Source organism: Aquarana catesbeiana, linkage group LG02 (genome assembly GCF_042186555.1).
Source record: "Aquarana catesbeiana isolate 2022-GZ linkage group LG02, ASM4218655v1, whole genome shotgun sequence".
In the NCBI taxonomy this organism is placed as follows: domain Eukaryota; kingdom Metazoa; phylum Chordata; class Amphibia; order Anura; family Ranidae; genus Aquarana; species Aquarana catesbeiana.
This window is the reverse complement of record NC_133325.1, coordinates 647,126,800-647,151,845: the sequence shown is the minus strand read 5'-3', so window position 1 is coordinate 647,151,845 and position 25,046 is coordinate 647,126,800. Positions and strand designations below refer to the sequence as shown.

General features: G+C 42.4%; 1 protein-coding gene across 1 annotated transcript in view; it reads right to left on the bottom strand.

Annotated features, from left to right (window-relative positions):
- MBTPS2 (membrane bound transcription factor peptidase, site 2) overlaps nucleotides 1-24,696 on the bottom strand; it is a 102,179-nt gene extending 77,483 nt beyond the window's left edge. Inside the window, exons 1-5 of the mRNA XM_073616501.1 lie at nucleotides 24,516-24,696; nucleotides 21,798-21,946; nucleotides 17,521-17,659; nucleotides 4,209-4,312; nucleotides 2,667-2,794 (exon numbers count right to left, since the gene is read on the bottom strand). Coding sequence (XP_073472602.1) covers nucleotides 2,667-2,794; nucleotides 4,209-4,312; nucleotides 17,521-17,659; nucleotides 21,798-21,946; nucleotides 24,516-24,590 — 595 coding nt within the window. The 5' untranslated portion in view covers nucleotides 24,591-24,696. The remainder of the gene's footprint in view (nucleotides 1-2,666; nucleotides 2,795-4,208; nucleotides 4,313-17,520; nucleotides 17,660-21,797; nucleotides 21,947-24,515) is intronic.
- Between the last annotated feature and the right edge of the window lie 350 nt (nucleotides 24,697-25,046).

Below are 25,046 nucleotides of genomic sequence, written 5' to 3'. Positions count from 1 at the left end.
CCTCCCGCCGTGTTCTGGTTGTCTCCACCGCTTACCAGATCCGTCAGTTGCGGCGGAGACGATCTGATTCCTTCCCCTCTGAGGCACTGTAACAAGTGAGGTAATGATGGCCCCCACTCGATTCAAAGATGTTGGATGACGGAAGCGACATCAAACATCACTTCTGCCTAACTGCTTTAGGCCCCTTTCACATGTGCGGATCCGTTTTCAGACAGGGACCAATCCGTTGATCCCCACTGAGCCAGCGGATGACAAGTCCGTTTCTGCACACTGTGCAGTAACGAACCTGTCAGATCTCCGCTCTCCTCTATGGGGGGGATCGGATGAAAAGGGACCGTCTGTCTGTTTTCATCCGATCTGCCAGACGGATGGAAAATAGGGTTTTCTTCTGTCTGGATTTCGCGGAGCGGATCGGGTTGGATCGGATGTCAGCGGTGATAGAGATGTATGGCGCGACCGTTCAGGTCTGCCTGAAAAAACCGACAGGCGGAACGGCCTGCACGTGTGAAAGGGCCCATAAAAAAAGGAACTTTTTTTTATTTATTGCATTTAAGTGTAAATGTGAGATCTGAGGTCTCTTTGACCCCAGATCTCACATTAAAGAGGTCCTGTCATGCTTTTTTCTCTATTACAAGGGATGTTTACATTCCTTGTAATAGGAATAAAAGTGATCCAATTTTTTTTCCTTTAAGGGACAGTGTAAAAAATGAAAAATAAAAAGTAAAATAAAGAAAAAAAAATGTTTTTTAAAGCGCTCCGCCCCTCCGTGCTCGCGCGCAGAAGCAAATGCATACGTAAGTCGCACTCGCATATGTAAATGGTGTTCAAACCACGCATGTGAGGTATCGCCTTGATCGTTAGAGCGAGAACAATAATTCTAGCAAAAGACCTCCTCTGTAACTCAAAACTGGTAACCTGTAGACATTTTTAAACATCACCTATGGAGATTAAGGGTCAAAATTTGTCACCATTCCAGGAGCGGGCGCAATTTTGGAGCATGACATGATGGGTATCAATATGCTCTGCGTAATATTATCTTTCACAATATGAAAACAAATTGAGCTAACTTTACTGTTTTCCCATTCTTTAATTCAAAAGTGTATTTTTTCCCAAAAAATTGCGTTTGCAAGACCGGTGCGCAAATATGATGTGACAAAGTATTGCAATGACTGCCATTTTATTCTCTAGGGTGTCTGAAAAAAATGTATGTATAATATATCTATATCTATATCTATATCTATATATATATATATATATATATATATATATATATATATATATATATATATATATATATCTCTATCTATCTCTAAAGCACTGTTCAAAAATTGTAATGATGTTATTACACATGTAAAGGCCTGGTCCTTACGTGGTTATATGTGTAAAAACACGCAAAGATGCGTATGTGTACTTAATTTGTTTTCATGATAATACATTTTTTCCCCTTTGTTTACACTTAATTTACGTGCATACAAACGTGTGTTTATATTGTAAGCGCATAAGGCAAATGTTTTTAGACACAGATTTTTGGATTCTGTGTTACAGATCTAAAAGCAACTCATGTTTATGCACCTGCACATGTGAATGGCTCAACTGAAAACAATGCAGCTGTGTTCTGATCTGTAATTAAACACTTGTATATGTGTACTTTTATGGCCGCGTGAATGAAGCCTTAAGTTTCATTCACATGGCTGTATAAAAACACAAAAACAACTGTTCTTATAATGGAGCTGAACATAGCTGCATTGTTTCCAATGAAGCCACTTACACAGGTGCATAAACATGCACTGCATTCAGATCCGTAACACAAAAATAAAAAAAATCTGAGAACTTGCGTTTTATCCTCTTATGCCGCGTACACACGATCGGATTTTCCAACAACAAATGTTGGATGTGAGCTTGTTGTGGGAAAGCCCGCCTGTGTGTACGCTCCATCGAACATTTGCTGTCGGACTTTCCGCCAACAAATGTTGGCTAGCAGGTTCTCCAATTTTCCGCCAACAAAACTTTGTTGTCGGAAAGTCCGATCGTGTGAACACAAGTCCGTCGCACAAAAGTTCACGCATGCTCGGAATCAAACAGATGGAGCCGCACTGGCTATTCGTAATTCGTAATTGTTGGCCAACATTTGTGTGACCGTGCGTATGCAAGACAAGCCAACAACCTTCGAACACAGCCAACAACCTTGGAACACACGATCGGAAAGTCCGATCGTGTGTACGTGGCATTACGCATATAAATGCATGTATAGGTGTTTGTAGATGCGTAAATTAGGTCTAAACAAATGGGAAAAATAAACTATCCATAATTACGAGTCTGTACACAAGTAGTTTACTGATCATTACCCATTTTTTTTCCCTAGAAAACACACGTGTAATAACAGTAACATTTTTACGGCCATGTGAATGAAGTCTCAAAATGATCAGCTCTCCACTGGAAGCCCATGTGACTGGGTGACAACCCAGGAGAAACACTTGGAGACAGGAAGAGAATGTTGTAACCCTATATCAGGATCACCAGGTATTATTTTAACAAAAAATACAGATTTAAAAAAAATTGTGAAAACGACTTTTAAAATGATTTTGACATTGATGCTTATATGGGATTTTAATGATTGGGTTTACATATACCGTAAAAGTGTATGAAGCGGTTTCCACAACATTTACCTGCACAAAAAATCCTCAGTTGTTGGATAGGGGACACCAGCTGGAGATGCGTGGTGAAAAGATCAACAAATGCTCCAGGATACACCACGAACATGAACATCCCAAAGCCATTAAATCGTACGGTTTCTCTGCAGTATAGGGGTTAAAATATTTTTTATTAGTAATCATCTCACATAGCTATGAATGTTAAAACACATTTAATTCTCCTTTTACTTGACATGCTTCCAAAACCAATCTGAAAACAACATGGCTCACAGATCTCACTGCACAGCAAAAATAACAACATTATGAAACAGTGTGGTTGGTTTACTAAAGGCAAATAGCCAGCCAGGGCAAGGAGGAAATGCACATAAGGTCCCTCCGATTTCCCATAATAATCTGATATTTAATGTATTTCTGAACCCTCAGGAGCAAAGGAATTGATTGGTTGTCTTTTTGTCTGCTGTACCAATATACATAGTTTAACTATAGGTATGGCTGACCATATGATCATATGCCAAAAAGTGCCACCTAACTGGACCCAACACTCCATGTACAAGTGGAAAAGAAAAACTAAAAAATCAGGACGGACTGGTGTGTGATAAATCTGTAAGCTCACCTCATCTACAGTACCTGCCAAAAAAGATGTAGGGGTGTAGCACAGCTAGCCAGTGTAACTGCGGTAATACAGATCGTATAAGAACAACATCAGTTATCTTTTTTAGGACAGTACAAAAAACAAAGCAGAAGTGTAAAGTGCAGTATCCTATATCATTTAATCAGATCTTTATTTATTGATGATCAATGAAAGGTCAATTCTATCTGCTAGGTCAGCTAGGGGCATTTCTTCTGCATTTGACATATAGCTAGGTGGTATACTAAAGGAAGCAACACGGCTGATCCTTACAGTTCTACAAAAGGTTGCAGTTTGTTTCTTATGAAAGTATTAGTCTGTTAATGTAACTAAAGCTAGCCATACATGTTACCATCCAATCAGGTAGGCCATTGTATGTCATAATTGTATAGTAGAGCTAAAGGAGACTGTACAATCCGACTGTAATGTATACATTCAGCTTTACAGTTGGAAAAGTAGCTTCTTTAGAATTCCTTAAAGTGATTCTAAAGCTTCAAATATTTTTTTTTAAAATAACAAACATGTCATTCCCTTCTATTTCTGCTCTGGTGGCAACGCAACATTTTGGAACTATCTTTCCTTTTATTCAGTACAATTCTAGATATAGTAAATCTCCCTAATGGGGACCCACACAGCAATACAAACCTGACAGTGGTTGTAACCCCTACTGAATTAGACATTATAGCCATAAAGGTATAATGTATAAAATAATGATAGTTATACAAGCCCTAATAACAAACACAAATTGAATGCTATTTTGAAAAAATGTCACCAGTATAACAAAATACTTGAAAGGACATGCAGAGAGAAGGTTTTAGTAGTGACACAATCAGGTATAAATATTTTATCCTGTTGACACTGTTGGCCAACCATGTGTTAAATATTCATGTGAGTTTTGCCCAGCACACAAAAGGGGAAGATCGCATTACCTTACGGCTGCCACACCATGCCCAACTTCATGTATGACACCACTGAGGAAAATCGCCGAGAAGAAGTATGTCAGCTGGCTGATGGGAAGGTTTACACCCGGCACCTGTTCAAGTCAGGAAGGAGACAAAACATTAAATATCAGACACTCCTATGGATACATTATTCTGGACACAAGACCAGCTGCAATGACAAATGGACCTTTACATCTATACAGACCGTCTCCATCTGTAACGCTGCAATGCTGAACAGGCAAGGAATTTCAAACATCTGCAGCAAATTATGAATACATGAACCAATTAAATATATTTAGTACTCCACCTAAAAACATAGTTCATTTCAAATGGATTATAAAAGAAAAATTGGAAATAAAAGAGAGTATGTAAAAATAAAACTGAGGCATGGATCAGAGGCGTAACTAGAACCTATAGGGCCTTGGTGCAACAAACCATGCAGGGCCCCCCTGACTATGTCCTGGGGCCCTTTCTCAAGTTCTGGTGCGGGCACCTGCACAGTGGTAGAACGCCTGGGCCCGGTCGCAAATCTGACCTTTGCGACCCTGGTAGTTCCACCACTGAACTTATTATTACTAGGGGAGGATTTTGGAGGATGTAAGGAGGCACTCTGGTGGATTTAAAAGCATTCTGGAGGATATAAGGAGGCACTCTGGAGGTACTAAAATAGTACCTCCAGAGTGCCCCTTTACATCCTCCTCCAGATTGCCCCCTTAATGCCTCCAGAGTGCACCCTACATCCTCCACTCTGCCCCCTTAGCGCCTCCAGAGAGTCCTCTTACATCCTCCAGAGTGCCCTTGTTCCGTCAGATTAGGCGACCCATCAGATTTTGTAATGGAAGTGACCATATTGGTATACCCCGCACTCCACCGCAGTAAGGATACAGTGAGAGAAGGCAGCAAGCGGACAACTTGTTACACCCACTTGCATTTCACACTTATTTTTATCAGTAAACTCAGCTTATATCGTGAAATACAGTATTTTGAAATCCGTCTCACCGTTTTGATGTTGAATATTAAAAACAGCGGTGTTCTGTCACATTAGCAAACCTGTGAGATCAGCAGGCTTGCCGCTGCTTTTAAAATTGAATATCAAAAACAGGGTCACGGATTTCTAAAGACTATATGAGCTCAGTTTACTGTTAAAAATAAGTATGAAATGCAAGACTCCGGTGGGTGTAAAAAGATGTCTGCTTGCCGCCTTTTCACTGTATCCATACTGCGGCCGACTGCGGGGTGTACTAAGATGGCTGTGACAGAACGGCACTTCTGTTACAAAATCTAACAGGAGGAGGACATGACCATAATGCTGTGGTCTATGACACCTTGACAAACAGCACAAATAGAGACGGTGAATCTCCCTAACGTGAACACATCAGAACTGTATTTCCCCTTGCATATATAAAAAAAAACAAAAAAACAAAAAAACACAAAAAAAAAAAAAAATTTGATTTGACAGCTACAGAATAAAGCCAGCATAATGATTGGTTTCATTTTTGCCAAAAGAGAGTATAACTACTGTAATACTGGTGAGTTTTTGTGCCTGGAATTGAGCTTTAAATGAAAGAGTGCACTTTTATAATAATAAGCGGCATAGGCTCATGCAAATATCTAGCCATCCAATCATTATTGATGAAAGTATAAACCTCATTAAAAAAAAAAAATCTTTTTAGGAAATGTTTAACATGCCTTTTATAAGAAAGTACTTTAAAAAGGTAGCTAGTATTAAATATAACAAAGGACATAAAATGTTTCCAAAGAAGAGGACAGACATCGTAAAGTGTAACTAATGGCACTATTTTTTTCATTTTGGATAGAGTAAATGAAGGTTATAACCCCTGTCAGATTTTTTTTTTGTCATCTGTGTCCCATTGGGACATTTCCCTTCACTTCCTGTCCCATAGCCAAAACAGGAAGTGAGAGGAAATCCCTGCAAAATAAGGGAATCTCTTGATGACCCCCAGGTCACCAGAACTAGTGTCCCTATTGGAAGATTTCCCCTCTACTACTTTTCTGGGGACAACCCAAAATTCGGGATTTTCTTTTTCTTTTACTTTCACTTTCATTGATAATGGTAAACAGGACAAACAGAGGGCGAATCTACCTAATGGGGACAAAGACAGCAATAAAAACTGACAGAGAATCAAATCCATCCCCACTCTATCCAGAGCTTAATAAAAAAATAAAAAGTTTACTTTAACAAAACCTAATAATAATAAGTGACAGAGACCCAAGCTTACAATCTAGATCCTCCGTATTTATTACTGCATTTGCGATAAACTTAACTTGGAGCCTTTTTAATATTTTTTTTTCCTCCTTTAAGTGCAGATGGCTTAACGCCATCCTTTCTCTAAATAAGTATTATCGGCCAACAGGCAATTCCATATCTCCAGATCTATTTTGCTAATATTGACACAATTTACAGGCCATTAACATTGTTGTGCTTCTGCATGAATATTCATAGATTTCCTGCTTCATTTACTTCAGTATAAAGGCAGCAGACTGCCCAGACAGTGTTATCTTAGCTTCAGGTATCATGCAACACTATAAATAGTATAGTATGTTGTACATTTCAATAAATGAGTAACAAAGCAAAAACGTAGCTACTTCAGTATTTAGTAGACCGCCTTTTCCAGAGTTTTTTATACATCTAGTAAAGGAGGAGTGTGGAACTCCCATCAAAATATATGCTTAAAGTGTTTGTAACCCTAGCATTTCACATTCCTGATATGTGGCTGCTGTACCATGTACTTGTATAAAAAAAAAAGTATCCTGTTCTGTGTTTTTGCTTCCTTTGTGTGAAATCCCCGGTGTTCCTGCCAGTCCCTCTGCTTTCCTGTTAAAAACTGACCACACTAAGCAGGAGAGCTCACCCTGGAAACTCAGGGTGCTCTCCTCCAATGGTCAGCCTTGTCCTGATCCCCCCGCCTGCACAACCTTTCACTGGAAAGATCAGTGTGATGCTGTTTCTCCTCCTCCAGATCTTATGCAGCTGAGGGAATGTTATCACTTAATAAGGTATTTATAATGTTTTTTTTTTATATTTATACACAAATGTTTGCCTTTCATTTCAATTTTAAACTGAACGGGTTATTTTACAAGGTGATCATTTACGATTATTTTAACCATTTCAGGCCCGGAAGATTTGCCCCCTTAATGACCAGGCCATTTTTTGCGAAAACCTATAAACCTATAAAAAAAATAATATATTGCAGTTAGATGTGATGGCTTCATTAGTTTTCTTTTTCCTCTTTATTTAATACACCTGTGATGGTACCATAGACACACTCACTGTCCTAGGGTGACTACACTTTCTCACTGTACTGGAGGAGCAGTATCATACTTTTAATGGTATATCTAACTGACCAGAAGGGTGCAAATAAGAGAGATTCTCATTGTTAGGATGTACAGACACTCTGAAGGTAAATGCTGTTTTTCTTTGCAAGACATTCTGTAAGTTATTAAAGCGGTAGTAAACCCGCTGACTTTTTTTTTCCCCTACACCTGTAAGGGAAAAGGCATAATGAGCTAGTATGCACTGCATACTAGCTCATTATGAGATACTTTCCTTAGAACGAGGCACCAGCATCTCACCCGATCCACGCCGATGGAGCTGACATTTCCCCTCGGCGTTTCTTCCGGGTATCGCGGCTCCGGCACTGTGAGTGGCCGGAGCCGCGACGTCGCCACTCACGCGCATGCGCGCGGGAGACTTCTTTCTGGCAAGGTCCGGCGTCTGCCGGGCTTTCAGCCGAGAATCCCCTGTGCGCATGCGCCGCTGAAGTCAGCGTCTCATTGCGAGGGGAATATCTCCTAAACCGTACAGGTTTAGGAGATTTTTTTTTACCTACAGGTAAGCCTTATTATAGGCTTACCTGTAGGTAAAAGTTTAAAAAATAAGTATACAACCGCTTTAAGACAAAAATGACCCTTTCATTTCAGTCTGCAGCATGGATGATGGTTATCCTAGGCCTGACTGGCTGCAGCGTAATGTACAAATCCATATTTTATTCACACCAGATAATACTATCAGTACCGAACTTCCGGCGCTGCGGCTGCTACAGCTATCAAACAATGAAGGGATCGTGTTGTTTGCTCTCCCTTTCCTCTCATCTTGTCAATTCACAAAAAACACTTTATATTCTGTCCACATAATACAAGGTATTCTGTGAATGAACAAGGGGCGATTCTATTATTTAACTGCCCCTCCTTTATCCTTGTCCATTCACAGAATGCTTTGTAGTCTGTGGACAGAATACATGGCATTTTTTAAATGGACAAGGGAATATAAGGAGAGGATAAATGACAGGATGCCTTCATTGTACAAGAGCAGCAGTTCTAAGTTGCAGTGCCAGAAGTTTGATGCTGACAGTAGTATTCGGTACAAATTGACTACTTCAATACTGGGTACTTTCACCCCCTTCCTGCCCAGGCCATTTCTTAGCTTTCAGCACTGTCGCACTTTGAATGACAATTGCGTGGTCATGCAACACTGTACCCAAATTAAATTTTTATCATTTTTTTAACACAAATAGAGCTTTTTTTTGGTAGTATTTAATCACCGCTGGGGTCTTTATTTTTTATGCTACAAATTAAAAAATACCGAAAATTTTCCAAAAAAATGCATCTTAGTTTCTGTTATAAAGTTTTGCAAATAAGTAATTTCTCTTGATAAATTTTGACCAAAAATGATGCTGCTACATTTCTTTGGTAAAAATAACCCAAATCAGTGTTTATTTGGTGTTGGCAGTGATGGGGGACAGATTTTTTATTGGGACACTGAAATGTATATAGGAACAGGGGTATATCAGTGGTGCTTAGTGTTTGTGGGGTTAACTGTAACAGCTCTCTGTGTAAAATCATCCTCACACAGAGAGCTGTCACAGATCTGCAGATTTCCCCCCTCCCCCCGCACTGAGCTCTCATTGAGCTCGGCGCGGAGACCTGTCACAGAGACACGCGTCTCTGCTTACATTGTGACGGCTGTGATTGGACACAGCCGTCAGGTGATCGGGAGGGCCAATCACAGCGCCCATATCCCGATCTCTGCTCAGCTGGCCGCACTGCGAGCACTCATTCTGAGGGACATTCCTGAACGTCCACTCAGAACGAGGAAAGGACCACCCGGCCGTTTATGTGCAGTGGCCGGGTGGGAAGTAGTTAATAATTTTAATCACACAAATAGAGCTTTTTATTTGGTGGTATTTAATCGCCTGGTTTTTTATTTTTTGCTAAAAATGTGTGCTGATGAGGCTGCACTGATGGGCACTGATGAGGCACTAATATGCAGCACTGGTGGGCACTAATATGCGGCACTGAGCACTTATAGGTGGCACTGAAAGACAGCACTGATTGGCATAACTGAAGGGCACAGAGTGGCATCACTAATGGGCACTGTTGGGGCTGCATTGTAATCAGGGAACTGATGATCAGCGCCCAGATTACCTTTTCACAGCATCCCTGAGAGGAGATGCCGCTAATCGACTCTCCTCACCTCACACTCTGTCAGCCTGAGGTGAGGAGAGCCGATAAACGACACATCCTTGTTTACATGTGATCGGCTGTGATTGGACACAGCTGATCACCTGGGCAAAGAGCGGTGGCTCTTTGCCGAGATCGGGGTTGTGCCGTGTCCCAGCAACACGGCGCGAGATCGCGGCTAAACTGGGTGTTGTCCCAGAACAAGAGATGCACCACTCCGCCATCATTTGGCAGTGGGCGGGAGGCAAGTAGTTAAACTAGGATTTGTACCTTACACAGCAGCCATTCAGACCTTGGAGAGCCACCAATAGGGGTAAATTATTTGTGCACAGCAAAAGTCACAAAAAAGTTTTATCCTGAAGTTTCTCTTTAACGGTAATCAGGAATGTTCAACACATGGAAAGAGGAGTAAATTACAGTCATATGGCACTTACCCACAGACATTAGGCCGGCTTCTGTTGAACAGACAACAATACACACAACAGTCCGAAACTTGGCCAGTTCCTGCTGAGCCGGCCAAATTACAGTGGTTATGTTGTTCATACTCACTTAATCACTATGAGACTCCTTTTCTGTATTTCTGCAAAAACCCTGGTTAATCCTGCTGTTCTCCATCGCCCCCTTTTGATTGCGTCCCCAATGCAGCTAGGGATTTTGCAGCTGTGGTGGCAACTCTGCACATGCTCAGTTTTCAGTGAGTTTCTTTGCTGAGCATTTCCTCCCTATCACATCTGAGCGGCCCATGCGACTATAGAGTAAGACATGTGGGTGTATACACAGTGGTAAATGACTGCCCACCCCCTCCCTCCTCCATGCCCACTAACCAGCTAAACACAACGGGACTGAGATATTACATCTTGACTGATGGAGGCTTTACCTTCCTTTTATTGTAAGACACAGGCTGGAGGGGCGTGACACAGCCTGTGACTGGCAGAAATCTGCCCACATCATGTTGCTGTTAAAAAATTAATAAACATTTGATTTCAAATATATATTTATATAATGATTTAAAACAGTTTATTGATATTATTTATTTCTACTCTGTATTCCAAAGGCTTTTTTTTAACGTGACCAGCAACAGAGGACTAGAAGCACTTGCTGCCTCTGTTTCCCTGCAGACAGGCTGGGAAAGAGCTGGGTCATATGACAGCTGTATATAGATTAGGAAAAAGGTGCTTCAATTGTTTTTCTTATTACCTGCTTCCCACCCGCCCAACATCATAAGACGTCGTCAACTTTGAACGGTGATATCTGAATGATACCTGCAGTTAGAGGCATCATTCAGATATCATCTTTTACAGCCAGGGATTCCCTTCACCCATAGGAACAATCAGAGTGGCTGTTCAGCCTTGATCATTCTTACAGGTCCTTGCTCCCGCGATTGGCAAGCCGGAGAAGGAACCTACCGGCTCTGGATGATGACCATAGAGATTTCTGGTGGGCCAGATGGTCCCTGAAGTCTCTATGATCATTCGGAGGTCAGGCACGATAATATGACCTCATGCCCGACCTCTGCATTTGAAAAGAATGCCACCGCCTCGGCTGGGAAGCCAGGATCATTTTTTTTTTATTTCAGGTTTCCCAGCCTAGAAGTGAGATCTGGGGACTTATTGACCCCAGATCTCACTGTAAAGAGGACCTGTCACGCATTATACCTATTAAAAGGGATGTTTACATTCCTTGTAATAGGAATAAAAGCAATAAAAAAAAAAATGTAAAAAAAGAAAAGAATCAAACTAGAAAAAATAAAAAAAAAATAAATTTAAAGCCCCCCTGTCACCACGTGCTCGCTCGCAGAAGTGAGCGCATACCTAAGTCGTTCCCACATATGTAAACGGCATTCAAACCACACATGTGAGGTATCACCACAAACGTTAGAGTGAAAGCAATAATTCTAGCCCAAGACCTCCTCTGGAACTCAAAACATGTAACCTGTAAAAAAATGTAAAGCGTCGCGTATGGGGATTTTTAAGTACCTAAGTTTGGCGCCATTCCACGAGCGCGTGCAATTTTGAAGCGTGACATGTTAGGTATCTATTTACTCGGCGTAACATCATGTTTCACATTATGCAAAAAAAATGGGCTAACTTTACCTTTTTTTTTTTTTTTTTTTTTTTAATGCATGAAACTGTTTTTATTTTTTTAAAACATGTTAAAAAAATGCTGGGCAAATACCGTGCGAGATAAAAAGTTGCAACGACCGCCATTTTTATTTACAGGGTCTCTGCTAAAACAACATATATGTTTGAGGGTTCTGTGCAATTTTCTAGCAAAAAAATTTGGATTTTTACATGTAGGAGAGAAATGTCAGAATTGGCCTGGTAGGCAAGTGGTTAAAATAATTATAGTGCCATCATCCATTTAAAGAAAGAGAAGGGACCATGTAAATTAAACAGTGTGTGTTTAGTGCCACTTTAACTAATCACAGTTCAGTTTGCTGTAGTAATCAAAACCTGAATGTTGATTGGCTACCCAGAGTTTATTTTGCCCTATTTTGCGAGTTGGTTTGTGTTCTGCTTCATAGCTCATTTCCTGTGTACTGTTACCTAGTCTGTGATTATCCTATATCCTTTTCACCGCGCATCATCTCTTCTCTGTCCCATTCATCAGTACTTTACTATTGAAATGTGTCTATACCCATATCCCGAGTTCATTATTTTGCACTTGAACACAAGTAAATGCCTTATTGTTAGCCTGTCTCTTAGATGGCTAAATCATTAATCATTCACGTCATCAGCACGAATCCCCACAATGATCTATTAACTACAGGGAAGCCTATTGTGTCTCTGGAAATACTGAACCATTTATCTTAACCCGGGGATAAGGTGGTGGTGGTGGTGGGTGTATTAGGACTATGGGAGCTGCTATTAGATTTCTGTTTTTCATGCATTTCCATGTTAGCAGGATTCTTTTAAAGTGGTTGTAAACCCCATTGTGAAATTTGACCTAGGCACATATATCTGTAGTGTTTACTTATCTCTCTCCAAAGCTGTAAGTGCTGTGTCTTTCTGCTGCTCTGTTCCTCTGATATCAGCACGATAACTTCTGACAAGTTCCCCCGACACACAAGATAACAGCAGCTGAAAATCTGTGTCGGGGAGGGTGCTTAGAAGGAGACAAGTAGAGAGCTTGTCTATTCAGGCTGCATTCACACCTGAGCATTTCAAAGTTGCGTGTTTTTACCACAATTCTGTTCAGGTCACAGAAAAAAAGGTAGAAAAACGCCTGTAATCTGCTCCAAAGAAGCTCATGTCCTTTTTTGAGCTTAGGGCGTTTTTCGGGCATTTTGCTTCAGGTGCCAAAACGCTCAGATGTGAACAGGTGCCATTAAAGGGAATGGGATTTTGTTTGTTTTTCCAGGCTTTTTTTATGCACGTTTTGTGAGCTGAAAACGCTCAGGTGTGAATGCAGCCTTAGAGTACAGCTCTGCATGTTGCTCTGCATGTTCCTCTGCCTCACACACAATGTTAGCCCAGATTCACACCCACTGCTGGAAGAGGAAACAAGATCTGCACTTTCCAAAAAATGTAGAAAAGGGAAAGACAGCAGATATACATGTAAAACTTATGTAGGGAGATTTGTTTAATCTCTGCATATCATCTGAGGCTGTTCACTTCACTGGGTATAGGAGAGTTTACATCCACTTTTAGTAAATTGTGTCTAAGGTCAAAACTTTTTTTCAGCTTAAAGTAAAGAAGGGCTAGAACCTCTGTCAGGTTTTTTTTTATTGTTCTTAGTCCCTGACTGAGAGCTTCACCCTCTATGTTTGTCTTGGGGGCCATCATCACCAGAACAGGAAATAAGGGGAAAAACAAACGTTTACAGTTGCCATTGGAACAAAAGATAAAAGGAAATTTTCCAATAAGGACACTTGTTCCAGTGACAACTGTCCAAAAGTGAATTTTCTCTCACTATAGAAAGGTTTCAACACTTTCCATTGTGTCTCTAGGGCAGGAAACATTTCTCCAAAGGGGCATAGAAAGATAAACTAAATAAAACTTTCTATCCAAAAAAAAAAACAATGTTTTTTTTAGATATACCTATGTCTTTTTCTATACTCTCAGCAAGAGTAATCTCCTGTACAGCATCACTCAGACTGGAAAGGTGAGGGGCAGGACTGCAAGCCTATTAGGCTGCCCTGCACTGGACAGTACTGCTCATCTAACAGAAGCTTCCTGAAAAGTTATGCCCGGTACACAGTGCAAGTTTTTTTTGGTTCAACCCAGCAAGCCGAACGGAACAACAAAAAAAAAAAAAAAAAGACAGATCTTCGTAATAACACATAAAAGTCATACTGGTGCGGTGATCTCCCCCTGCCGGAATACACTCATCACTGCTGCAAGTGCTGATCGCATGCTGAGTTTTCATGATATACCTTCAACAAATCTGGTCGTTACACTGGGTTCTATTGGAAAAGACTGCAGTACACACTGACCGACAGTCGGCCAATTCCCAGGAACTGGACAATTTCTGTCCATTGTGTACCCAGCTTAAAAGGGTTTGTATAGGTTATTTTTTTTTTGTTTAAATAACAAACATATCATACTTACCACCACTGTGCAGTTCGTTTGCACAGAGTGGCCCCGATCATCGTCTTCTGGGGTCCCTCGGCGGCTGTCTCGGCTCCTCTCCACAAGAGCTAACCCCCCCTCTAGGAAGGGCTCTCCCAAGGGGGTTAGCTTGCGGGCGCGCTCCCGTGTGATACACTCGGCGGCCATAGCTGCCGAGTATCACTCGGCCATCCCCCCCCGGCGCGCTGCATCATTGATTTGATTAACAGCAGCGGGAGCCAATGGCTGCGCTGCTATCAACCATCCAATGAAGAGCCCACAGGAGCTGGGGGAAAGCAATGCGGGATCGCGCCCACAGAGATTCGGGGCTCAAGTAAGTAAAAATGGGGGCTTGGGGGGGCCGGAGAGTGCAAGGTGTTTTTTCAGCTTAATGCATAGGATGCATTAAGCTGAAAAAACACAAACCTTTACAACCCCTTTAAAGAGCAGACCGACGGTCTAATCAATATACTGCATCTCTTTTATTGTCTGACTGGCTGGGGCAGGCCTTACAACAGGCTGGGTTTCTCGACTGCAGCGTAGCCTGTAATGAAGTGCTTTTTTACAGCTCCTTCACATAGACGGCCAGGTAAAAGCAGTCGGTCGGGCTGCAGTTTTACTGCCCCCCAACCTAAAGAAGAGCATGCAGCCTCTCAGGGCTGTACGCATGCTTCAGTCGTAGTAAAAACGAAACCTCAGTTTGCATTTGGCTTCACCAATGCACACACTGCAGTGCGGTGGTTTAGCCTTTCTAGAGCTAAAACAGGCAGTGAGATGACATATAACCTTCTTACTATTAAACATGAAAAGTGATTCATCGCAGTGCCTGAATCACAATACTTGCTGCACAAAAACCTCAAACACTTTGAAAAGCACATCAGCGCATATATACCCGTATATACTCAAGTATAGGCTGACCCGAATATAAGCCGAGGCACCTAATTTTACCACAAAAAACTGGGAAAACTTACTGACTCGAGTATAAGCCTAGGGTTGGAAATGCAGCAGATACTGTAAGGGGAAAAGAGGGTCTGCATGTCCCACTGTGCCCATTTGCAGCCTCACTGTGCCATCTACCTGCCTCACTGTGCCCATCTGCATGCCCCACGTACTTGATCTTCAGAATACCGGAGCTGTCACATGCAGTCTAGTCAGCGGCCATGCAGTGTAACAAAGCCCCACCTCCCCCTCATCCATGATGGAACACTGATTCAGTTGCCCAGCAGTGAGTCAGTGTTCCGCCCATCACGGATGAGAAGGTGGGGCTTTGTTACACTGGACGGCCACCGACTAGACTGCATGTGACAGTGCCGGGAGATCAGGTGCATCAGGCTGCAGATGGGCACAGTGAGGCAGGGAGACTCGAGTATAAGCCGAGGGGGGTTTTTTCAGCCCCCCAAAAAATGTGCTGAAAAACTCAGCTTATACTCGAGTATATACAGTAAGTAGTTTAGTAACAGCTGCAGCTAACTAAAAAATTAATTAAAACGGAACAAAACCCTCCGATCGTTTTCAGCCAAGGAAGCTGCCATCTGAGCCTCTGTTTAATCTGTAACTGACATGGTACTGCACATGTGATCAGTTATGACCGCAGACATTTATTTGATGGTTTGACAGTTTGGTAGAGGACACAAGCAAATGTGACAGTTAGAATTCCTGACATTCCAGGAAGCTAACTGTTTTTTGAAACCGTTAAATCGATGGGTTTAGTTTAACCACTTCAGCCCTGGAAAGATTTACCCCCTTAATGACCAGGCCATTTTTTTGCGATGCGGCACTGCGTCGCTTTAACTGACAATTGCACGGGCGTGCAACGTTGTAACAAAACTGATGTCCTTTTTTTACCACAAATAGAGCTTTGTTTTTGGTATTTGATTTTATTCATCGGTTTATGCCAATATGTATTCTGCTACATATTTTTGGTAAAAAAAAAAAAAAAAAAAAAAAAACACAATAAGCATATATTGATTGGTTTGTGCAAAAGTTTTAGTGTCTACAAAATAGGGGAATGATTTAGATTTTTTTTTTTTTTTTGATTTTTTTTTTTATTGTGTTTACTAGTAATGGATGGGATCAGTGATTTTCAGCAGGAGCGCGACATTGCGGTCGACAAATCTGACCCTAAGTGACACTTTTTGGTGACCAGTCACACCAATAAAGTGATCAGTGCTATAAAAATGCACTGATCACTGTATAAATGGCACTGGCAGGGAAAGGGTTAACACTATGAGGTGATCAAATGGTTAAGTGTTCCCTAGGGAGGTGCTTTCTAACTGTCAGATCGTTGTTCCTGATCACTAGGAACAGCTGATCTTTCCTCCTGTCAGAACGAGGATCCGCCTTGTTTACATAGACAGATCCCCTTTCTGCCTCTCTTCACCACGATCGCGGGGGGCTGGCAGACATCGAGTGCCCCAGACCCGCGCGTGAGCTCCCGCAGTACCACATACACAGCCGCCTTGCCGCAGTATATACAGTGGAATTTTAGTCAGAAAGTGACTTCAGGCTGGCCACTTTTGAAGGTATAGCGATGTAAAACATTAAAAATAAGTGCCTATACTGTTTAAAATCCCACAATACACTGTCACAACCTGCTCTGCACATGCTCAGTTGCTCTCCATATTAGGTTTGAAGAGTTTGAAGAGGCCAATCTGCTGACAGCCTTTAAGCGGAATAAAACCCTCTTAGCCTCTAGACTAGAGCCAAGGAAGCTGCTTCTGTTTGATCTGCAACTGCCATAGTATTGCGCATCTGATCAGTTATGACCTCAGCCATTTGATGGTTTGACAGTTTGGTTTAAGACACAAGCAAATGTGACAGCAATCCTGACATTCCAGGAATGTTTTTGAAACCGTTAAATCAATGGGTTTAGTTCCGCTTTATGATTTACTGCTGTTCAGGGGCTCTGGGCTTCAGCAAAATGGCAGCCTCCAGAAAGAAGAAACAGGATCAATGCTGGGGGCAACTTACAGCACACACTAATTTTGGTAGCATAATTATTAATGCTGAATATATGTTCCTTGCTAGAGAACATTATTTTTTTATGAAGTTGTTATGGGTAAAGTTCCACTTTAAGTGGCTATTGTGATTTGCAACTCTAAAAAACCATTACAATAATCACCATAGCAGGGATGTCCTCACAGAGGTTTGTGTGCATAGACTGCCATGGATTCCAGCAGGAGGGTGTGCATGGTGTGAGGGCAACAGTAGGAAACACAGTTATTAGCAGAGCTTCATTTATAACAAGCCAATCTAATAAATAGACTAACCACAACTTGCAGCATCCGATCATTCTGGTTTCCCGGACTCTCAGCCATCATTTGATTTAAAGTCTGTATCAGGGTCTTCCCCAAAAGAATTATAGATCCAAACATGGCAATAATCCCAAACACCATTCCTAAGTTGAACCTGAAAAATTTGAATGCATGTAAGGACCTTGAAGGTAGCTGGTACAATGCCTAACGTATAACTAAAGTCACATTTTTGTTTTGTTTTGGATAGAGTGGAGATGGAGGTTTTATAGCGGTCTGTGCCCCTGTTAGGGAGAGTCACCTTCTCTATTTGTCCTTTTTACCATTATCATTGAAAGTGAAAGTAAAAGAAAACATACCAAATTGTTGACACCAGAACAGGAATAGAGGGGAAATCTTCCAATGGAGACACTAGTTCTGGTGATCCCCAGGGATTTCCTCAATTTGGAAGGATTTCCTCTCGCTTCCCATTTTGGCTATGGGACAGGAAGTGAAGGAAAATCTCCCCTATGGGACACAGATGGCAGAAAAAAATAAATAAAAAATAAACTTACAGGGGTTATAACCCTCCCTTAAATAATAACATTACATCCCTCTTATTAAATAATAAAGAGACCTGTCTATCCGAAATATTGTGTCATACTGACAATACCTAAAAGCTCCTGTATTAGATTACATGATACTTTAGAGGGTATCTCTCTCTCTATAGACATTGATATAGATACAGATACAGATATAGATTTAGAGTAATATGGGAACCCGCTTGGGATCACCAGCCAGCTGTTTGTAAAAGTAAAAACAGTATTTAGTGTACTCAAAAACAAACAAAAACAGTTTCCTTCAGCAAGACAGTCCCTAATTCTGTTATGAGGATAAATGTTGGCTCACCACCAGAATACAAATCTCACACCAGGGTTTAGCGTTCCCGTCTGCCTTGAATTGCCGCAAAGACTGCAGCATTTTAGCAGTGTCTCAGTTGCCAGATATCTCACACTTGCTCATATCTGAGAACCTCTCTGCTCCACCAAACACCTGCAGGATGTTTCCTGTTCTTCCTCTAGACTCTGCTGCAGATGGGTAAATCTCTTTGGGACCAAAGTCTCTGTAATCATGAGGCTCTTTCTCACCCAAAGTCTCTCCAAACCTACAAATTCCAGTTCCCAAATGAGGACTTACCAATCCTGAGAGCACTGTAAATTAGTTCTCTCTTTCCAGGCAGAATACCCCAGAATCCTTCACTCTGCATGGTTAAGAACCCCTGAATATGCAAAAATTGCATTTAAAGTGATATTAAAGTCTTGTTTTTTTTTCGGTTTAAAAACAACAAACGTGTCATAAGTACTTGCTCTGTGTAGTGGGTTTTTTACACAGAGCAGCCCAGATCCTCCTCTTCTCAGGTCCCACGGCGGTGCTCCTGGCCCTTCCCTCCTGCCAAGGGTCCCCACGGCAAGTAGCTTGCTATGGGGGCAACCGAGCCACTGCTCTGCGTGTCCATTAAGACACAGCCGTGGCTTGGCCCTGCCCCCTCTCTCTCTCATTAGCTCACTGACTTTGATTGAGAGCAGCAGGAGTCAATGGCACCCACCGCTGTGTCTCAGCCAATGAGGAGGGAGAGTCTTGGACAGCTGAGGCTCTCATGCAACATGGCTAAATTGAGATGGGGCCCAGGTAAGTATTAGGGGGGCTGCTGCACACAAGGGTTTTTATCTTAATGCATAGAATGCATTAAGATAAAAAACCTGCTGACTTTAGAACCACTTTAAGGCCTCCCTCCTAAAGAATCCACAACCCAAATAGTAGGGAAATTTACCTCCTATCCAGGACCCATCCCTGGCCTCCTGTACAACGAGGATCCCCAAATCCTGGGCCGCGGACCAGTCTGTGGCCTCTTAGGAGCCAGGCCACAAATGCAGCACTGTAAGAGGTGCGCCAGGCAAGCAGAGAGATGACATCATCTCCCCCTGCACGCCCTGCATTACCGCTGGTCTGCCTTCACAGCCGGGCCGTGAAGGCTGCTCCATCATAGGTGCGGTGAGCAAGTAGAGATTACATCATTATCATGTGAAACTGCGCATTTGCTGATTTACACGCTCGGGTTGGGTGCCATAGCGCTGGTGACTCGCTGCATCTGGTGGCAAGTGACAAGCTGCATCTGGTGACAAGCGACGGTGACAAGTGACACGCTGCATCTGGTGGCAGGCAACGGTGGCAAGTGACACACCCGGGGTTCCCACTGATTCTGAATAAAGGTGAGTTAAAACTATTTAATTATATACAGTCAGATCCATAAATATTGGGACATCGACACAATTCTAATCTTTTTGGCTCTATATACCACCACAATGGATTTGAAATGAAACAAAATGTGCTTTAACTGCAGACTTTCAGCTTTAATTTGAGGGTATATACATCCAAATCAGGTGAACGGTGTAGGAACTTCAACAGTTTGTATATGTGACTCTCCCACTTTTTAAGGGACCAAAAGTAATGGGACAGATTAACAATCATCCATCAAACTTTCACTTTTTAATACTTGGTTGCAAATCCTTTGCAGTCAATTACAGCCTGAAGTCTGGAACGCATAGACATCACCGGACGCTGGGTTTCATCCCTGGTGATGCTCTGCCAGGCCTCTACTGCAACTGTCTTCAGTTCCTGCTTGTTCCTGCGGAATTTTCCCTTCAGTTTTGTCTTCAGCAAGTGAAATGCATGCTCAATCAGATTCAGGTCAGGTGATTGACTTGGCCATTGCATAACATTCCACTTCTTTCCCTTAAAAAACTCTTTGGTTGCTTTCGCATTATGCTTCGGGTCATTGTCCAGCTGTACTGTGAAGCGCTGTCCAATGAGTTCTAAAGCATTTTGTTGAATATGAGCAGATAATATTGCCCGAAACACTTCAGAATTCATCCTGCTGCTTTTGTCAGCAGTCACATCATCAATAAATACAAGAGAACCAGTTCCATTGGCAGCCATACATGCCCAAGCCATGACACTACCACCACCATGCTTTACTGATGAGGTGGTATGCTTTGGATCATGAGCAGTTCCTTTCCTTCTCCATACTCTTCTCTTCCCATCCATCTGGTACAAGTTGATTTTGGTCTCATCTGTCCATAGGATGTTGTTCCAGAACTGTGAAGGCTTTTTTAGATGATGTTTGGCAAACTCTAATCTGGCCTTCCTGTTTTTGAGGCTCACCAATGGTTTACATCTTGTGGTGAACCCTCTGTATTCACTCTGGTGAAGTCTTCTCTTGATTGTTGACTTTGACACACATACACCTACCTCCTGGAGAGTGTTCTTGATCTGGCCAACTGTTGTGAAGGGTGTTTTCTTCACCAGGGAAAGAATTTTTTGGTCATCCACCACATCCACCACAGTTGTTTTCCATGGTCTTCCAGGTCTTTTGGTGTTGCTGAGCTCACCGGTGCGTTCTTTCTTTTGACAGATGTTCCAAACAGTTGATTTGGCCACACCTAATGTTTTTGCTATCTCTCTGATGGGTTTGTTTTGTTTTTTCATCCTAATGATAGCTTGCTTCACTGATAGTGACAGCTCTTTGGATCTCATATTGAGAGTTGACAGCAACAGATTCCAAATGCAAATAGCACACTTGAAATGAACTCTGGACCTTTTATCTGCTCCTTGTAAATGGGATAATGAGGGAATAACACACACCTGACCATGGAACAGCTGAGCAGCCAATTGTCCCATTATTTTTGGTCCCTTAAAAAGTGTGAGGCACCTATACAAACTGTTGTAATTCCTACACTGTTCACCTGATTTGGATGTAAATACCCTCAAATTAAAGCGGACAGTCTGCAGTTAAAGCACATCTTGTTAGTTTCATTTCAAATCCATTGTGGTGGTGTATAGAGCCAAAAAGATTAGAATTGTGTCGATATCCCGATATTTATGGACCTGACTGTATTACAATGTAGTAATTGAAATAATGTGCTTCAATCATCCTGACACCATATCAACCATGATGTGGTGGTGATTGAAGCGCCAACACCAGCCATTCTCCTGGCAAATCGGCCGCAGAGATTGACCCGCCAAATCCGGCGACCACTATACCTACCCCCCACTGGTCCTTGGCAAAATTTTCTTTCGCAAAACCGGTCCCTGCTGCCAAAAAGGTTGGGGACCGCTGCTGTATATACTAAACAGGAGAGCATAGTAGAATTATAAGGAACGAGTAAACTGGAATCTAGCAGTGCCCAGTGCTTACACCTCTCTGGAATATCTAGAATAAGCTCTGTATAAACAAACCAGCAAACGCCGACACTTACCAAAAGTACAAGAAATGTGGCTTCCATCTTCCCCACTTATAAAACAAACGATTGAAAATTGTGGTTTGCCAGCGAATATGGAACGGTGAGATGCTCAATCCTCTAGATGAGAGCCATTCTTCATATGAGTTCTTGTATGATTTGGAGGACTACAAACAGAAGAAAAAAACGTGTATTTGTCATAAAACAGAGCAATTTTTTGTTTCCTGTCATCTGTACACCTCACAGCCGAGTCCCACTTGTACTTTAGCTCGTTGCGGTGTCATTCATTTGGATTGACACTTCAATGAACTAAGAAAACGCAGCTCTGATGCTCACACCGCTGTTTCCAGCATTCCTTGTCCTGATGTCACAGTGGTGTCACTGAGACACACAGCCAGGAGAAATCGCCCCAATGGAGTCACAAAAATAGATAAAAACCTGACAGAGGTCCTAACCTTTCCCAACTCTGTTTGAAGCTAGAAAAAATCTGACAGACATCAAAGCTGAACTCTAGGCAGCTGCAAAAGGTGCACATTAAATCTGAATAATAGGTGTCGATATTATAGCACGGTACTGTATATTGTATAATATATAGTATTATAGCATAGTATACCAGCCACACTGGAGGGATCCCAATGGAAGCGGTAATCAAAGCTGCATGGTAACTGTAGGAGGTTGCACACTCAGCATGGGCGTCATTATATATTTTATGTACACTTTGTATTTTTTCAAAGGATGCAGGGCACTCCTTGATTGGACAAGGCCGGTGGAGGGGTGTGTGTGATATCACGATCTCCACCCCATCCAATCAGATACAGCTTTGCAACACTCAGAAAAATGCAAGGCATTCTGTGAATAGTACCCATGTCAAGCGGGCGACCCATCCTTGTAGTTACTAGGCGGAAGGGCAGCTCAGCGCCAACCCAGAAGACAGTAGCAGTCACTGTAGTTAGCAGGACCAATGTAACCATACAATTAAAAAAAAAAACGTACCTGGAATTTGTCTTGACTGCTCTGAATTCAATAAAACATCTTTAATTGTATTTTTAAATAAAATAAATACATTTGCTTAGAATCTAGGAGCCTGCTAAAAAAGTTAGGAGCCAGTTTTTTAAATCAGCTGCCCAGCGCCCAGAACTGCAGGTCTGGGTCAGGCAAAAAGAATTGCTCATGCGTGGTGCCAAGTGAAAAAAGACAGAACGTTAAAAAAAAAAAAATGAAACTTTATTTTTTTTTGTTTGTTTTAAGATTTTGCAAATAAGTAATTTTTCTCCTTTACATATGTGCGCTGATGACGCTGCACTGATGGGCACTGATAGGCTGTACTATTGGGCACTGACAAAGCGGAACTGATGGGTGCTGATGAGGTGGTACTAATAGGCAGCACTGATGATCACTGATGGGTGCTGATGAGGTGGTACTAATAAGCAGCACTGATGGTCACTGATGGGTGCTGATGAGGCTGCACTGATAGGCAGCGATAAAGCATGAGCTCAGGCGTGTTCACAACTCCACGTGCCCGCGCCCGACAGAAAGCCGACACTCCGCAGCGCTAATCACAGGCAGTGAGACATTTCCCAATCCGCGCTGCGGAGTGTCAGCTTCCTGGCGGGCGCTGGCATGCAGAGTATCGAACATGTCTGAGCTCATCCTTAGCATCAATGATGAGGTGGTACTGATAGCTGGTACTCCATATCCACTCAGCGGCAGTAAGGAAAGGGTTGACCGATCAAGCTGGCAACCTCAACCCCAGCTGTCAAACTGGGAAGATGTCGGAGGTGGGCGGGCAGTGAGAGCAAGCTGCGCTCATTACAGCACCGCCAACCAGAGGAGGGCCAGTTCGCACAAAAGAGTGTGTATCTCGCTCCAGCAGGCTGCAAAGCTGTGGCCTCAATTATCGGCCAGCCCAATCTTATTACGTGCATCTGCAGGGGGGCCACATGGGAGGAACCCAGAACACTGCTGCGGTGTAGCCCAGGCACCAGAACACAATTTTCAGTCACCATTATGACCTGGCGCTTGGGTTTTGTTGAGCCCTAATGTAAGCATCTGGTTGTGACCTAATATTAGCCTCTGTATAGCAGAGCTGGAGTGTTTGAGAACAGAAGAAGCAGCACAAGTAGGCAATAAGTTCGCTGACAGGAAGCATGCTGATAGGAGAGAGCAGACTGACAGCCAGGTGAGCTCATACTATGCTGCTTGTTCTTTCACTGTCCAGTCACCAATTGGGGTGGGTTCATGACAACTTGGGCTCAGAGAAAGCGGGTTGAATGATGATGGGCATCAGTCTGGGACATCTAGTGACAGAAAAAAGTACTGCAGGGGAAAAATCTCTGGATTGCAGATAAATATTGCAGATAAAACTGCTTTGTTATGTTATCTTTAATGAGCTATTCTTTTTTTTATCTGGTTATTTTTGTCTGGGTGGCCCGCTTCAAGATCTAAATACTTTTTACAGGAATATTTTGTGTTCTCGTAAAATGCCCTCCACTGAATGGATGACAGTGACAATGACACATCTACTTCCTAAATGTAGAGTCAAAAGAATTAATGAAAGTTCCAGCAAATAACAGGAATGAAATGTCCCAGAGATAAAGTCATCTATACATTGGTAATAATGTGTCATTCTATGGATCCCGCCCCCTCATTCATGTATACACTGGCTGGCAATCATGTGACTACACAGTATACAACATGCGGGAAGAGTGGGGAAGGCTTCCCTCTGTATGATCTCACCGTCAGTAAAGTATCGGCCAGATAAATGGCACACCATCCTCCTAGCACCACCACCACCAGCGGGATCGGGATCATCGCCACTGACAGATCGCCATCCAACCAGAAGAACACGCCGGAACTCCGTGCATTCAGGAACTCCACGTGCCCGGCAGCTGTTCTGAGCCGGACACATCCGTTCCAAGAACCAAACCATACTGTCTAGTGATTGGCTGCCGACTGCTTCCAGTGTACTGTCATGTTTAATGCGGGCGGAAGCAGTGTGCTAGACGAGGCAATGTGTGGTTGGCTGGAGCGCTGGGGTTGCCAGTACCTGAAGATGTTTGTTAGAGATAGTTTTATGTATATCATTTTTTTTTTCGCATTTGCAGGTATACCTGTCAGAATTTAGTGAGCCACAAGTATGTAAGAAAACCAGCCAAGACAAAACATACTAAAATGGCATTTTTAAAGATGAACACACTTAAAGCAGAACTTTACCCATAACTTCTTGATAAAAAATAATGTTCTTTAGCAAGGAACAAACATTCCACA